This window comes from Pungitius pungitius, chromosome 17 (genome assembly GCF_949316345.1).
Source record: "Pungitius pungitius chromosome 17, fPunPun2.1, whole genome shotgun sequence".
NCBI classification, from domain to species: Eukaryota; Metazoa; Chordata; class Actinopteri; order Perciformes; family Gasterosteidae; genus Pungitius; species Pungitius pungitius.
This window is the reverse complement of record NC_084916.1, coordinates 13,280,520-13,297,990: the sequence shown is the minus strand read 5'-3', so window position 1 is coordinate 13,297,990 and position 17,471 is coordinate 13,280,520. Positions and strand designations below refer to the sequence as shown.

General features: G+C 47.1%; 1 protein-coding gene across 4 annotated transcripts in view; it reads right to left on the bottom strand.

Moving 5' to 3' along the window:
* Nucleotides 1-932: 932 nt before the first annotated feature.
* Nucleotides 933-17,471, bottom strand: part of col8a2 (collagen, type VIII, alpha 2) — a 58,585-nt gene continuing 42,046 nt past the window's right edge. For all 4 annotated transcript variants that reach the window (XM_062558698.1, XM_037474422.2, XM_037474423.2 and 1 more), the window contains exons 2-3: nt 8,912-9,105; nt 933-6,057 (exon numbers count right to left, since the gene is read on the bottom strand). In XM_062558698.1, the coding sequence (XP_062414682.1) occupies nt 4,157-6,057; nt 8,912-9,062 (2,052 nt within the window). In that variant the 5' untranslated portion in view covers nt 9,063-9,105 and the 3' untranslated portion in view covers nt 933-4,156. The remainder of the gene's footprint in view (nt 6,058-8,911; nt 9,106-17,471) is intronic.

The following is a 17,471-nucleotide window of genomic DNA, read 5'->3' as shown; positions in this document are numbered from 1 at the left end:
GCTGCAACTCATTTTGGGTATATTTTCATTAGAATGTAGTCTGAGAATAAGCACAGTAGGCCTATATTGGAGAAGTACCAACGTGTTCACTCTTTGGTTCCGCGCTTAGTGAAATGTGGCTCAGGGTCAATTCATTCATTCATTATCCCAATCGGCAAATTAAAGCAAAAAAGGCGTCTGCGAGTTCGTCTCTTCGACGGCAAGTGGCTGCAGGTCTTGTTAAGTACGGATACCAAGCTGTACGAGTTTACTAGTTTCACCCGAATGCAACATGAAGCTCTGGCGTCAGTGCGACGTAAGAAGAATCCGGGTGCACGACGAGAGCGCGCCATAGTGACGACAGTTCCAGAAAGTAACCACACGATCATTATGTTACGTTGTCAAAGGAAAGACACATTACGTTGTTTTGCAGACTAAATGAGCACAGCCACAGTTGTTTTGTAACATGTATTTCATGGATATGACGTGTGTGTGTTTTTTATATACACACACACACACATATATGTGATAAAAGAATAAGAATATTACAAATTTGCTGCTTTGATCTGTTTCTCTCAGATGACATCTTCACACTGGGTAAATTGTAATATTTTGTTTAGTTAAACGTGTGTCTGCAATGAATGGACCCTCAAAGTAACTGACTTACACACACTTGTTAGCCAAGTAATCTGAATTGAGCAACAAAACCCTATCAATGCAGCTATGAGTTTACAAGCTAATCAAGCCGATCTGTCAAAGTTATAGCCTGGAATGCTTTTTTTTTTACTATGTTGTATATCTCCCTCTGGTGTTCATTCCTCTACCTGCAAAAGATTTTTACACTAGACGGTCCATGCAGATATTTTAACTTAAAAATAAAGAAACTCATTTACTCCAACCTCAAGGGTTACTGATATGTTGAAATGCAAGTCGATAGAAAGAGGGAGACGAGCACCAATATACAAGAAGGTTTTTATTGATGTGGTATCAATACAATCAAGTACTGTAGATTTTGTATAAGCAGACAAACATTTTGAATCAATAAGAGTGCATTTTATACCCAAATTCTATTGCATAAAGGGAACGCAATAGCCTTGCATGACAAAAATCCTATAAGTTGATACATTTTATATTACTCAAATACAAAATAAAAGTCAAAAAATAATCCTTCACAAACAACTCTAAAATGCTAACTACGTGTCGTAAATGCTCTTAACTCATCAATGCTGTTAAATACCATTTATACGTTCTAGGCTTCGGTGGTCGGTTTTGGCATCCCTATTAAATTATCATAAATGTATAATACATCTTCATTAATTTCATGTGCAAATGGGAATGGCCGTTTGTGTTTACTGAAACTAAAACAAACAAGTATCCCTTAAGAACCGAAGCAAGACAACAACAACAACAAAAATGTTTTTTAAAGATAAAAATAGAAAACACTTTAAAGGAACTTCTGATCGAGACGGTACGTGAGCTTTACTGACACTCGCTGACCGATTTGCGTGCAGAACAATCTCTGCATGCGAGCAAAACACAAAAAACAGAGAGTTTTGGCCCCATGTAACTCACATTAACATTTCATATGTCCAAAACAAAAAAACGGAAAGAAACATTCAGTACACAACCAGGATGGGATGGAATTGTAGACTCACATGACAAGATTGATTTATAGCATTTTTATCATGTTTTATGCTGATTGATTGAGGAATGTTCATTTACAGGTGGATTGGGCCAAATATTGAGCTTGCAATCAGTATGAATGCAAAAGGATTGACAATGTTTTCTATAAATCTTCTACCATGCTGCGTTCCTATGCATACACATTAACTCTTCGGGAAAGGCAGCACCAGGACAAAAGGCCTCATCAGTGTTTCAAGTAAATGTCATTTAAAGGTACAGCCCCGGAATTCAGTTTAATGATGAAATAAAAGGCATGGTATTTTTCTCTAACCTTTTCCAACTGCAATATGATGAATGATTCCGCGAAACTCCCCAAAGTGACGCTTTTCCTGTTCATGACTTGGTACAAGACAATAAATGTATCACACCATCACTCCACGCATTGGACTCGCATGCAAAGTAGTCAAAAGGGTTTGGTGTCAGCCAGCAATCTGTTTAGTAAATAGGACTTTGTTGACTTATGTTGATGTCGTCTAACCACAATCTACTCATCTCCTAGACCTAACGTGTTCCTGTACTTTGCAAAAGGCAGCGTGGGACATGTTCTTAAAAGCACCAAGGCAGGCTAAAAGATTTTGAAATCAAGTTGCATGTGGAACATTAACAGGACGTTAAGCTCTTGTGAAGGTTTTGTAACTTCATTCAAGTTTGTGATTCTTGCTCAAGTGTTCACGACTTGAATGCCAGGGGGGGGACAATGTGAACCACACACACACACACACACACACACACACACACGTATATTGACATAATGAGAGACAGAAGGATACACCTACCAGAACATATACAAGCACATGCATGAAAACCCGGCATGTGCCCTTAATGCCTCATCCAACAGAAATGAGTAAATACACCACTCTCACCTCTGCCCCACCACCTCTCAGAGAAATCTGGCAGGAGGTTTTTAAATGTTACGCAACCTGCATTTCACAACCTGTGGGCCTCAGTCGGTCCCTTTACTTATTCACGAAGAGAGCGCAGATTGGTTCTCATTTCCGCCTGTTTATTTTCTGACATAATTTTGCTTCTAAGAGACATCTTGTCCTCGTGGCCAGAGATGTTCCATGAAGTGAAACAATTATTCTTCGACGTTAAACCCAGCGGTTTGAAAATTGATGGAAACAATTTCGTTCACGAATGACCTTATTTGCCCGACGTGGCGTTGAAGAAAGGAGTCGATGTGGTTTTCCACCCATTTGCATCCTTATTTTGTATAAAACAGTCAGCGTCTTCACAGATTCGTCTAAATGTGGTTAGAAATGTGGCTTTCATATCAGGGCGGCAGAGATTGCTCACTTGGAGCGTTAACGTGGTACTAAACTTAATGAAACGTTGGTATGCCATTAGAAGGCATTGCTGTCATGGTGGGGGCGTCTCAAGAGGATGTTCAAAAAGGGAAATGATTGAAAGATACAGGCCATTAGTCTCGTTTGAGTTGTGTCCTTAACGTCCATTTTTGCAGATGCTCTGAGTATCTTTTCTACCGCATGTAAACATTTGACTGTATGCATACATATCCTCCTTAATGAATTGTGTCCTAAAAGTCAAAGGAAAGACACGTTGATTTTTCTTGCATCATCCATTTGAACACGGCGGTTTGAATTTAAATGTCTAATACAGCGAGGTCATATTAACTTGTGGGTTTTATTTCTTGGAGTGTGTTTCTGGATAGTTCAATAAATAAAAACAATGCTAAAGGTCATTTTAAATGGTGGCCAACTAAATTCAGAAAGAAGCAAAGAAATAAGCACCCTACAGATGCAAACTAATTGTCAAAATATATATCTCACTCTTAAAACAAAGATTGAATCCCATTAATAATTTTAACATAGCAAGTACTATAAAGGCCAAACAAAAGAGACGTGAAAGGTAATAGTATTCAGCACAAAATGCCTTGTTTTTCTATAGTCTGTGTATGTGTTCGCTGTTGTATCGCTGCTCTTTATGTCAGTATAGCCAGTATCACGTCTTAAATAGGAACAGAGGGTGGACGTGACTGCGGCCAAAGGAACCAATCAGCCCCCAGGGTCTGGTGAAGTCAGAGCGTGTGGGGCAGGATGTGCAGTCACATGGGAAGGTCTGTTACTAGCACATTAGCACAAGTAAGGCACCTATTAGTCTGATAATCTGATGAACAACAACAACGGGACCAAATAATAATAATAAAATAATAACAATATAATAATTAATATAATAAAAGCTAAAAAACTTAAAAACAAAACACCATCATGAAAACAACCCAAAACACACATTTGAAGGACACTGAAACAAAGAACACAGTATGAAAGTCCTTCCCCTAAATTTTAAAAACTTTCCACATTTCATTCACAAAGTTTTTTTTCTTTTGCCGATATTGCTGAAGGTGAGACGGATACAGATGATGCCGATAATATCGAGAATCCCATTGGTTTTGTGTTTCTGTAATGGCTGTCGGTATTTAAGGTGTAGGGCTGCTCTGAGGTGCCAATACAGGACAATGGGCGAAAGGACAGGGTTATGTGGGACAGAGCAGAAATCCTGAGAAGGAGGAGTGAATGTATTCGGTAGAATAGAGGCCATTTGCCTGATCCGACGGCATCTGGACCCACACCTGGTCACCCTCCTTCAGCTCTAGGACAGCGCTACCGGACGCCTGGTCCATGTAGCCTTTCTTGTATTCATCATAGGTGTAGGTAGCTGGCACATTGTTCTTGTACAGTGCCACCCACAGGCTTGTTCCCTTCACATGCATGTGGTATGCAAAGTAGTAGACACCGGATAAAGGAGCAGTGAACATGCCGGTAGCAGTGCTGTAGGCATTTTGCCCGTTGTACAGGGTCCTGTCAAATTTGATTGGCATTGCTGAGGGAGGGAAAGGTGTGCTGAGGATGGCTGTGAAGGCTGGTGCCACAGAGGCAGAGAGTGGGACTTGACTATATACGGGCCCTTTCCTGTCCCCTGGTACTTCATCCCCTTCCAACTGTGAATCGGTTGGCCCTGCAACGGCTTGGCCATTTCCAGGAGGACCGGGGGGCCCCGGAGGACCAGGAGCGCCATGGTTACCATTGAGTCCAGCGGGGCCTGGTTTCCCCGGAGGACCCTGGGGACCTATAGCTCCTTTATCTCCCAAAAGTCCAAGGCCTGGAGACCCTGGAAGTCCGGTTTCACCCTTTACGCCAGGTGCACCCTGTGGCCCCATGGGACCCATAGGCCCCTGTAGACCAGGAATTCCTGACTGCCCCCTGGGTCCTGGGGTTCCTATAAACCCTGACTCTCCTTTAGGCCCCGTAGCACCTGTCAGCCCTGGATTACCAGGCAGCCCAATATGCCCGGCATCACCTTTGGGGCCGGGTTTTCCAGTAGCTCCGTTAGGCCCAGGGATGCCTTTTTCCCCAGGGATGCCGGGTTTTCCAAAGGACCCAGTGGGGCCTTGGTCACCTCTGAGACCAGGAAGTCCTGGAGGACCCTGGGGCCCAAACTCTCCTTTCTGTCCCGGCATTCCATGTTTTCCGGGGAGTCCCATTGGGCCTTGAAGTCCTGGTGGTCCTGTTTGCCCATCAAGGCCTTGTTCCCCAATTGGGCCCAGCATTCCTGGCTCTCCTTTCTCCCCTGGGAGACCAGGTAACCCCCCATAGCCCTTTTCTCCTTTGGGTCCACTCAGACCAGGTTTTCCATAACCAGCACTGCCAGGGAATCCAGGAGGACCCCTGAGCCCTGACTCACCTTTAGGACCTTGTGGACCTGGTCCACCAGGCAATCCATCTTGCCCAGGCTTCCCTAACCCAACTGGTCCCGGCAGACCTTGTAGACCTGGAGCCCCAGCCTCTCCTGGTTCTCCTTGTCCCCCTGGGAGTCCTTGATCGCCTTTAAGACCAGGCAGTCCAGACAACCCTTTAAGGCCTGGTTTGCCTATACCTGGAAGACCAGGTGGTCCTGCACTACCTTTCAACCCAGGAGGACCCCTTATACCTGTAGGCCCAGGCTTTCCATTTCCATTCTCGCCCTTTAACCCACGTTCACCTGGTGGCCCAGAAAGTCCCTTATGTCCCGGTTCACCCCGAATCCCAGAGGGGCCTCTCATGCCTGGAAGCCCAGGTTTCCCATTTAGAGAGAGGCCAGCTGGGCCAGGGAGGCCAGGCTGCCCTGGAGAACCTCTGAGACCTGGTTCACCGCGGGGGCCAACCTCACCATTAAGCCCCGGCATCCCCTTCGGTCCAATCTTTCCCGGGAGACCTGGAAGTCCAGGCTTACCAATTCCTGGAAAGCCAGGAGGCCCCTGAGAGCCTGGCTGGCCATTGAGACCTGGCTTGCCCAGTCCAGGTTTGCCTGGAATTCCTTCTGGCCCAGGAGGGCCTCTAGGTCCAGGTTTACCTTGGGGGCCTGGTTCCCCCTTGACTTCCATCACTGGTGGCATATCTGAAAAAAAGAGAGGATTGTATCATTGTCATGATAATGTATTTCCAAATGTCGTGTTGTGTGATCTTTATGTGTAAGAAAAACAACATGAACAGTATTCATATTTTCACACATATGTAAATTAAATTCAACGAGCACATTTAACCCATTTCCAACATTAGGGGCAGCGGATTACTGTAAAGCGCAGGAGAGAAACTTGAGGTTCATGTGTCACTCAAAGACTTGATTTCATTGTTTTAAAGGACCACCAGCTTCCACCATTGGAGTGACAGCCGTCCATTATACTGAATGCACTTCATAACACAGCTCTCAAATCACTGTCAGTCAAAGCAATACGCACAAAAAAGGAATGAAATATCTGCTTTGTGTTAATATCACTAGTTTCCAATAAGCCAGTTTACTTTTGAAAGTCCATGATCCATGTCAAGACAGCAAAATGCAGCCAGAAAGGCATTAAAGCACAGAAGACATGTTATATGTTCTGTACAAGCCTCCCGCCCATATAACAATCCGTGTAATCACACAACCACTTTTCTTTTTAAACCTCAGTCACTCTGGTTTGAGAGTGTGTGCAAAATGAAAATTGTTTTATTGAAAGACTAAAGAAGTGTGCCACATGTCCGAAAGTGTTTCTTTATTCTTTCCTGGCAGTGGGTCAAGCAGAACACAGTCCGGCCACAGGGGGCAGAAGCCCGGACCGGGTCTGCTGAACCCTCCAATCCCAAAGTCTCAGCAGGTTTTCTGTTTGTTATTTCAGCAACACCTCACCTGTATGTCCGATGGCAAGAGGGAAACTCACCTTACTTCCTTTTCATAAGAAAGGACAAAATGACACACATGCATACTTTAAAATGCAAAGTGTCTGTTTGTATTTCTATCAGATGAACTCACAGTGGATCAAAGAAGGGACGACTTCGTCCTGCTGTCCTAATGAAATCAGTGAGACATGACCTCTCAATGTCATTACACAAACAGACGAGATGAAAACATCATCTTTTCTCCGCTTGTTAGGCTTGCAGGGATGTTCAAGGTGGAGATCCCGTAATTTGCCCATCATGTAACCACAGTTCACTACTTCCCCCTGCTGGCACTCAACGAGAATACACCTTGAAATCCGACGCAACGATAGGTGTAATCACTTTTGAATCATCCTCCAAAAATATGGTTCCAATTCGACATTCAGACTGGAAGTTCATTTTTATCAGCACAGGAAACACTCAAAACATTGTGCTCAGCATTGTAATGATCATCCTGGCCTGAGATTTGTTTTTTAGCTTCTGGAGAGTGCCTTAATATATCCACCAGAGACAGGAAATAAGATGCTTCACACTTGAGAGGATATAATAGCTCCTTCATTACTAGATGTGGTCCCCTCCACATGACAAAGACTGAGGCTGCTCTTTCAACTACATTTAAACTGACAGTCACTGAATGGATTAAAGTCTGCTCTCTTAAGAGCAAAATTAGTAGCCAAGCAAGCCTGAGGGCAGCACTGACACCCGTCCCTGTAAGATTGAGGCCTAACCCACCGCTCATTAATGCTTGTGATTGCACAAGAAAACCTATGTTCTTAATTGGCAGTCATCTTCTTACAAGAACGTCTTGCTTTTAGAGATTTAAATCATTTTTGAATCATAGTTTTGAACCTTTTTCCTCTAACGACCACATTCTCCCAACAGAGATCCTATGTGATTAATGAGGTTTGTGTTTTTGAATGGACTTTGAACCTGTTAATAAAGATCAACACAGCTAATACTTAATAACTGTTAAAATGTTTCCGTGGTGATGCAATGTGGACACGTGAGCACTGGGTGGCAGCAAAGGCATCGTATTCACGTCGGCCGCACGGCGCCTTAGATTCACGACCTCCAATCCTCATCCCGGTTCTACCAAATATTGAAATCCCATTTCTTAGAAAGCAGAACTTGCTTCGGCAAATCTTCGATGTTTCTGTGAGGGATTTACCTGCAACACGTGATCACTACGATTGCTCCAAATGCAACTTCTGAAGTCGCTCTTTGTCCAACATCATCATAATATGGCTGCTTTGAACTTCCCCTTGAAGCAGGGGCCTCACGTGGCACGTCTCATCCGATCCATACCTTGTATTAGTAGTCTGAGTCAAATTTGATAATGACAGCAGTGACAGCATGGACCTCTCTGCCTCCCTGTCCCAGTTCCCCTTACCCGAGCCTTTCATACAATCTATTTTTACATCCTTCACACTCTCTCCTTCATCAAACAGCCAAAGAATATTTGATAAACATTGTGGTAACAGCATCCAGATGGGCAGGAAGAACAACTGGCCAAGTGGAGCTCAGCAAACAGTGGGCAATCAGGCCTCCATTAGGCCCCAACGGAGAAGCTGCCAAACGCTGCAGGACCCGCAGGGCAACGAGGTACACACACACACACACACACACACACACACGTCTCATACAGTCCTTTGACTGCCTGAAGAGAGCCACTAAACCAGGGGCTTTAGTGCACAAGTCTGACCTGGGGAGATCGCGGCATCAGTCACAATATTTAACCGCAAATCTTTTGCTCCTGGGAAGACGTCATGTCTCCTGTTCTCCCTTAAGGACTTGCATATGATCCGTGACAGAGCTGACTCTGGGTCAGCTTATACACCGTTTGCAGAAAAGGACTTCATGGGAACTATTCGGTTGTAAATAACTGAACATAAACACTTGAATTAATACCAGAGAGACAAAGACTTCTCAAAGAGGATTTCATGTCATCAATGTGAAGTTTTTCATAGTGTCCAACGTAGGGTTAAATCATTGTGAATCAGCTCTAAATGCCCAGATGCACTGTTGCTGAGGCACATGTAACCCCGTCGATTACTTACCAACGTAGTGTCCCTTGCCTTCTCTGAACGGGGGTCCGATCGGCCCCTTCATCATGGGCTGCATGTACTTCATGTGGGTCATGGGGGGGTAGCCCCCAGCAAGGGCGCGCGCTCCCAGCATCAGCAGCACGCAGGCGGGGGCAAACAGCATGGTCGCCGGCTTCGCGGGGCTTCAGGCGTCACACGGAAAACAGCTGGAGGGACGAACCAGAAGAGAAAAGAAGGTTGTTGTGACGATCCAAATGACTTGGCTTTACCTTTGTAGTTTTTCTTTCTGAGATAGAAGAAGGATCGTAAGGTTGTGAGTACGAAACGTTTCCATCGTGCTTTTAATGCTCCTTCTCAAAACAGTCTTTCTTGTGACATAATGCGATGGGAACATTATGTTTTGTTAGTTTTTTTGTGTCTACGAGCCTTGTCCCAGCCAACCAGCTGCAGACCTTTGGGAAAAGCAAAAGCCTTTCAGGAAACATGTTCCTTGAGTAGAAGAAGGGAAAGCAGCAAAGCCCAAAAATAAATGGGCTAAATGTTGCACTTTATTTGATTTATTATTGTTACTTTCAGCTAAATATATTAAAGACAGAGAGGACCTCCAGTACCGGTAATGAGGTGCACACACGCACAAATATAACTAGAGTCTAACTGCTGATGCACGTCCCGCTGCTACATCCTAAGTAGCTTGGTCGGGTTACTGTTTGGCCTCGGACCCGTGGAGAGCAGATCTGTTGACTTTAATTTGCTTCGGGGAGGATAATGACCACATCTCCCCTCTCCAAAAAATATTTCCACAACCGTGGGTCAGGTGCCAACAGGGAACCCGGTTAGGAACGGTTTGTGTGTTTGTGCGTCATGAGTGAGCGCACGTCCTTTAACTGTTGAAATGACGCGAGGAAATGGCTTGCATTAACGTAAAGCAGCGTTTAGTTTAACATTTCGGGGTTGCCCGAAGCGAAAGAGAAAGCGGTCCCAGTAGGTCTCGAGGTCACCCGGCCGTCCGTTATTGCCCCTGCTTCAGATAACACCCCCACACACACACACACTGTGCATGTGTCTGTGTGAAGATTCACTTGTTCTCTCTGCAGATGCGGATTTATTTTAAACTGCAACAACGAGAGGAGGGTTCAGTCTGAAAGTCGCAGTTGGCCAAACAGAGACTGACTTTTTTTTTTAAAGTGACACCTAATCAGACTCTGCGCCTCACTGCGAGCACTCATTGTGAGTCCACGGCACACTCAAACCTCGCACGTGCCCATTAAACGGTGTGTTCACTGACACCCCGTGTGTGACCGCGTCCCTTTTCACAACCAGCGATTGGGCCGCTTACCCGTGTTTCTCTGAGTTGCACGTATCGCGGCGGCATTTGTTTACGGGCAGCGGCCGGTTTGCTGGAGGAATCAAAAGATCACCTCTCGAATGTGCGCACAAAAAGCTTAATCTATGCAAAATGGGTAAGGGAGGCAAAGACAAGGATGTTGAAAGAAGTAAACAGGAGGAGGAGGAGAGCAGAGGATTGGCTGGCCGGGTTCGTGGTCGCTGGCCGACTCGCCGGCTGGCTGGCAGGGAATCCCGTCTGGTATGGGGATGGGGGAGATGGAGGAGGGGTTTGGGGCGGGGGGGGGGGGGGGGGGCTGTGGTTTTGGTTGCACAGGCAGCTCTGGATGCCCACCATCCTGCAGGCGTTACACTCTCTCAATAACCAGAGCGACACACACACACACACACACACACACACACACACACACACACAGGAGCAGGGATCAGACACAGGCAGTTCCCAGACCTCCACAATCTGTTCCATCAAAAGTTTTCATTCAATAAGCTCAACGTTGTTAGAGAGTCTCACAGACTCCTCTCCCCCCCGGCAACGCACACACCCTTGGTGTGCATGAGGACACACAACGTGGCTCTGGTGAGTGGCTAACGCGGCTGTCTTGAAAATGCTCAAACTCGTTAACCCTTCCGCCCGTTTTTCCCATGAAAATTGGTCCACTGGAAACAAACCGAGACAGAACACCCCACAGGTTTGTGTGTGTGTGTGTGTGGGGGGGGTGGGGGGGGAGGGTAATGGCGAATCGAAGTCTGCCTCGGTCGTTAAAACGCGGGCGGCAACCCAGGGTGACAGGGGGAAAAGGCCTCGCCTGGCAGGGATGGTGACACTTTATAAGAAACAGATTTAGCTGAAAAAAAAAATACCCAAACACAGAGCAGGGTAACAGCTCCAAAAATACCCACAGAGAGGAAGATCAGAAGAGAAACGAAGCATTTAGGAGAAAGTGGGTGACCTACGAGGAGAAAAATGCGACTCAGCCATGAAGTCCTTACAGTCGTCCTGCCGCTGCTGGATAACTAAGATCTAATGTCTCATATCCACACCCTGCTGCATTGTTTTGTAGTCATTTAGTGTCTCTTTGTAGTTAGCTTGTCTCCGTTTGAATTATTATTATTTTTTAAGTCTGTACATCTTCGCATCACGTGATCTATTCTATTACTGCTGCTGTTATCTGTTCAAACAGCATATGAAGACAGGCCGTCCGACTCCTGTCCAAAGTGTCCTGCCCCTGAAGAGCCACAATGATGATTACAGGAAACCCCAAACGGCTCTAATTATGTCCCTGTATTACATTGAAATGTTCCTGCAGCCTCAGCATGCTGTTGAGAAGGAAGAAGAAACCAAACCAAAACCAACCTTGAACTGCTTTGACTGATTGATAAAGATCAGAGGCACAGAGGCCGTACTGGTCCTTAAACCATTAATGCCCACATCCAGTACAGGGACGCGTGTCTGCCAGTGTGCACCATCAACACTGACGGACAGACAGACCAAGACCACCAGGTAACCTAAGCCACGGACATCCACCATGGCCCGATGCCTCGCAGTGCTGGATGCCATCCTCACGGACGCAGGAAGGCCTCGGCTCCAAAGCCCCCCACCCCCCCCCCCCCCCCCCCGCCCCCCACACACACCCAGCAGCATCTCCAGTGTTCGCACAGACAGCCTGACTGCGAGCGGAGCAACGCGTTCCTCCAGACCGCTCGGCTACCCGCTAATAGAAACAAACAGCGCCGGGGAGGTGTCCTGCCACCGCTTCCCTTAAGTGGAGCCTGTGTGGCTCCAGACTGGCAGGCATTTCCTCAACCGCGTGCCACAGAGGGATTAAAGGTGCCCCCCCCCCCCCCTCTCCCCCGAATCTCGGGGGGGGGGGGGGTTTCGAGCACCTGAACGTCCTCAACCAGCTTCTACGAAAACATCCCCGAAGCCGAGGTCCATGGTTGTTTAGTTGGTTTGGTTACGACCGCAGAGGAGTGCACTTAAAACCCCACCGCACATTTCAGCTGATTCATCGAATTCTGACAGAGCTGAGCCACAACCGTGACCATAACAACTCCTGAATGTTAAGCATAAACCCACACGGGGTGGTCATCAGCCTCTAAGAAACCCACGTTTTAGTGAATTCAGCAAAGCAACTGCTGGAGACGTTTTACAGCCAGAGTGAATTTCCAGCAGCGGGGGGAAGGAGGAGGGGGGAGGGGGGGGGGGAAAGAAGCGCGGTCAAAATAAATAAAACATAGACATCGACGGTTTATTTTTCAAAACTGCAGTCTAGACGCTCGAGTATTAACGGGTTTTACAGATTTTGAAGTAAAAAAAAAATACAAATTAAAAAAAGTTTTAAAAACATACACAAAGGGGGCCAAAGCGTTGCTATGGTATCACTTCCAGACAACACAGGGCTCCATTGACCTGCGCACCCAACATGCTGACGGGTGTGTGTGTGTGTGTGTGTGTGTGACTGGGGAGAGGAAAATCCAGCGTGTGGGTTTATATTTAGAGAATCACCTGCTTTGGAATGAGGTAATCCATCCTCGAGCCTGAGTGGCACTTGGGCCGCTGCACTCTTCCCGGATTCAGCGATTATTTTTGAGAAGTGGTCGCAGATTATTTTATTTTTTTTGTGGCTTTTTGAAGCTTCTTTTACTCAAACGTGTGCAAATAAGCAGCGGTGGAACCGTGCATCTGTTCAAATAAATGCAAATCTGTATGGGTGTAATGCATCCATACAGATCAGATCCATCCTTTTTATGTGAAAACGTATTAAACAGAAGATGATGGAGAGTCAAAGCAACGTGTCTGATCAATTGAGGAAATGGTACCCATGGAGCATGGCTGTGTTTTTAAAACATCCCTGAAGCTTGAATTGGGTTGAGAAAGGGGCAGAGAGATGGCCAGAGAGGGCTCAGCTTATGCTGATGGAGGTGTTTAAGAGGGAACGAGTGAGCGTAATGAGGAAATGGGGGGGGGGGGGGCAGGTTTCATGAGGAGGGGAAGTGAGTGAAACAGGTCAGACGGAGGGTTTCCATTCCTTGATGACGTCATTCAGAAGAACCCGTTGAATACCCCTGGGGCACCTGTCTGAGTGCAGAAGCAGACGCGCTAATCGCAAGATGGGGCCGACGCACAGAATGATTCACCCAGGGAGGCTCACACCTTTACAGCTGCATGCCAGTTTCACAAAGGGACCCTTACATGCTCTCGAGCCCCCAACCAGGAATAATTCCCGGGCCAGTGAGCGTGCATTCATTACAATAAATTAGCCGGTCTGGCTCCCCTTGCTGTTTGAGCGATTCGCTCACTTTCACCTAATCCTTAGATCACAATATGGCATAAAGGGAGAATGATTGAAAGTCTGCGAAACATCTAGGACAAGTAAGCAGTTGCAGCGCGTGGGGGGGTGGGGGAGGGGGGGGCAGCTGCAGAATGGTGTCCGTCGGGGGGGGGGGAAGACGCATCTTTTCCGGCTGACCCTCTGGTGTACCTCGTTATCGAAAGGGGAGAGTACAAAGAATAATCTCATTAAAGCCGACTTGCTTAAAAGTTCAGCAGGAAAGGTCATCGAAAGAGCACCACACGGGCCCACTTGGCGACGTGTCATCTGCTCATCATGGGGGGAAATTTGAAATAACTACAAAAGATGGAGATTTATAGATGGGAAATTACAACCACAAAGGGCGGTCTGTGTGAGCGTTGCACTGTGGAGAAACTTCTAGGACACAAAGTAATACAACATCCTGCAAACCACAGCGATCGGCCTGCGACCTGTTCCTCTCCTTCTCGTCCTCCTCCTCTTGAGCCTGCGGTTCTGCACAACACCGCTCATTGCTGGTGTGAATGCTTTTATTGTGTGCTGCCAAAGGCCCGGGTCGAGACAGGCCCCCCCCCCCCCGCGCCCCGTTAGTCCACCGGTACCGAAGTACACTCAGGTCTCTGTTATTCTTAATTAACACAACAGTGAAACGCTTGAAGTAGAACAACCGGAAGCGGGATGAAGCGGAGAGAGAAGCAGTGTGAGGGGGGGGGGGGGGGGGGGGCAGTGACGGCATTGTGAAGTAAGCGTACCCGGTCACTTTACAATAGCGATGCAAACTCGTATTTTTGACCCAGAAACAAATCAACAGTGGATCCGGACTGGTAAAATGAGGAAGAGGAATCACAACGTAATGGAGCGCTCTGCAGCTCGGCAGCTCTGGTCTGCAATAATAATAAAGAAAACAGCAGGAAAAGTCCTCGTGTTACTTAAAACAAATATAATTTCTCCAGCAGATGAAATACTCGGGCCACAACTGAGAGTTTATTTTAGTGATATGCAACCCTACAAAATGTTTTACTAGCTAAAGACATGCCGCAGATGCTGTGCTCTGCGGGGCTCTCTGAAATGTCACGTGTTTCGGTGAAATGTCTTTTCACTTAACTCGGGGGGGGGTTCGCGTCTGCCCCTTGGAAAATTAGCCTGAGAACGCGCAGAAAAAGTGAGATTAAGAAAAAAGAGCCGAAGCTATCGCATGAAGAAATCATGATTTTCCTCACAACAAGTCTTTTTTTCTTTTTTTTCTTTGCAACATAGCTTTGTTGTATCCAGTGTCCAAATATTTGTGGTGGCAGTTCATCCAAAAGGCAAAGCTGGCTGAGTGTGTGTGTGTGTGTGTGTGTGTGGGGGGGGGTCTTTTAAAGATTGAGTCCTCTGGAGGTGAGACATGTTCCCGAGCCCTTAATAAGAAGACCAACAAGAAACAATCACACACCATTAATTCTTCTTCTTTTTTTTGCCAAGACGACTTCCAGGAGGGAAAAGCCCAGAAATGCCCCCCCCTTTTTAGTCTGTTTCGATCAAAGGACACTCCATGAAAACAGCTAAGCTGATGCCCGATCGCGTCCTCAAAGGCTCCCGATGATGGAGACGGGAGGGAAGAGGCCCGGAAAAGGCCTTCATGGGGCATTAAATGGAAGCAACACAAAGGCGACATGAAGTCATCGTGACGCGCCCCGGAAAGAAAGACGGGGGGGTGGGGGGGGTTGGAGATGCATGAGGAAAATGAAAGGGGGGAGCCGAAAGTTAAAAAGCTTTAGCTCTTGATCTCTCCCGTTGACCCGGTTCAGACGCACGGCCCGCCAATCATCTCGTACTCTCCTTCCGGCCGGGCCGGCGGCGGCAGGGGGGCGAGGCAGCTTCGGGGCGGGACACGCGGACGCCGCGCGCACACAGTCACACACGCATCAGTTGGCGGCGAAACAGAGAGAGGGGGCCTATTTTTTTTTAGGTCCGAGATGGAGAGAAGGGGAGAAAGAAAGCGGCAGAAGGGAGATTATAATTTAATAAGGGGCAGGAAATCTTGGTCAAATCCCCCCCTGAAGGAGCTGAAATGCCTCCGTGCTGGAGGCTACTGGAGTGCAGACTGAACCAGGGCTCCATCCCAATGGGCTTCTGTGGCGCAGGCCCGCAGGACGGGAGGCATGAAAGAAGACAGGAAAGAGAGGAATCCCACTCTAACGTGATTCGGGGCACATCCCTATTTAACACAGGGCAGGTGGGACGTCTCCAGGATCTGCAGTGATGGAATATCAGGGTTAGCGTTAATGCAATTATGCCCAGACGTCCACTCTTGAGAACACTCTTCCCCTCGCGCCCCACTGAGGCGACGCCTGATAAGTGAGCTCAATCAAAAAGGCATGAAGCAACAAACAAACACTGGTTAAGAGATGACAAGTCATTTCATGCACGGGCAACATTTTGGCCTCAAATGGGTTTTGCTATTGTTAGCTGTAAAAACATAAAAGTGCAAGAAGGTGCATAAGGGGCCCGAAGCCACCACAGATAAAGGGAGCAGCACAAACTGGACGACACTGGCCCCTGTAGCGTGTCGACTAATCTGCAGCACTAAAACAGAGCCGTTCCACCTACGCATCTTTGAGACTAATGGACTTTTGTTGACCCGCTACATCCAGCAAAATGATTGCCTCACGTATGCAACCAGATTTTAATAAAAGCTCTTTTCGTGTTCCAAAAGTTCGCTTCGCAATCAGAACCAAGGATGAGCAAATAAGTGACATGGGGGGGGTAATCACTCAGTAGGTTGCACATGAAAACATTCTAGTCAGTGTGATTACTCATGCCCGTGAGAAGCCTGAATCTCTCTCTCTCTCTCTCTCTCTCTCAACAATCCACAATAACAGGGATTCAATAAATCCAATGTGTGCTTTCAAAAAGGCGAATGCGCGTGCCCGCGGAAGACGACATTGGAAATATGTCGCCGCCCCTCCGACAGCATGCGAAGGCGAGAGCGCAAACAACATAGCGGAGGATATCGGCCCGCGAAGGCAGCTCGTCATACCTCCCCATTGGTGGGGGTGCGTTTTTATCAGAAATCCATTGGATGGTTCTGAATCAGGGTGGAGCCACGTGAACCGCTCGTTGACCTCCCCCCCCCGGCGTTTGACTGAGCCAGACGAACACACACACACACACGAGCGTGCATGTTGTGCACAGCTAATGGCCCACTCCGACTGCGGTCCCGGGCCGAAGCCAACCCCACCCATCGGGATCAATGCAAGTCTTTATTGGCTGCTGGCTAAGAGCACTGACGGTGTAAGTGGACACTGTCAGCTTTGGCCTCACACCTCCTTCAAATCCACCGCTGAGCTGTATAAACAAGGCTCTGTGACTGTGTGGGTGGGTGTCACCTCATGCCAATACGGTTTATGAAGAAAATGTTTTAAAAAAAAGTATGATTCAAAGAAATAAAAAATAGGACTTAAGGGATAAAAAAAAAAAAAAAAAAGCGCGCATGTGATCAGCGGGATTTTCATAGTGCCGACATCCGTGCAGTCGTAATCAGTTGGCTTTTCCAGTATGAAACGCATTCAAGATGCTTATTTGGCGGGCCGACGTGCACCCACGGGGGGGGCCACGTGCACACTGTGAGAAAGGCGAGTGGATCGGTCCCGTTGGTGGGCCGAGGCCTCGTGAAGGTTCTACGAGCCACCAGAGAGCAGCACAGGTCAGACAGTGTCGCTCTGCGTGCTACGTTACATCTTTACAATAGACCGCTCTGTTTGAAAAATAACCACAATGATCCGAAACATCTGTCGACACAAACATTACACGGCCATATTCATGTATCCATTTGTCATGCAGGCGATCCATAAATGTTGGCTATTGTTCCTGCTGAAAGGGGGAGGTTTTATTGAAAATACACCAAAAAAGAAGCTTTTTTTTTACAAAGATGA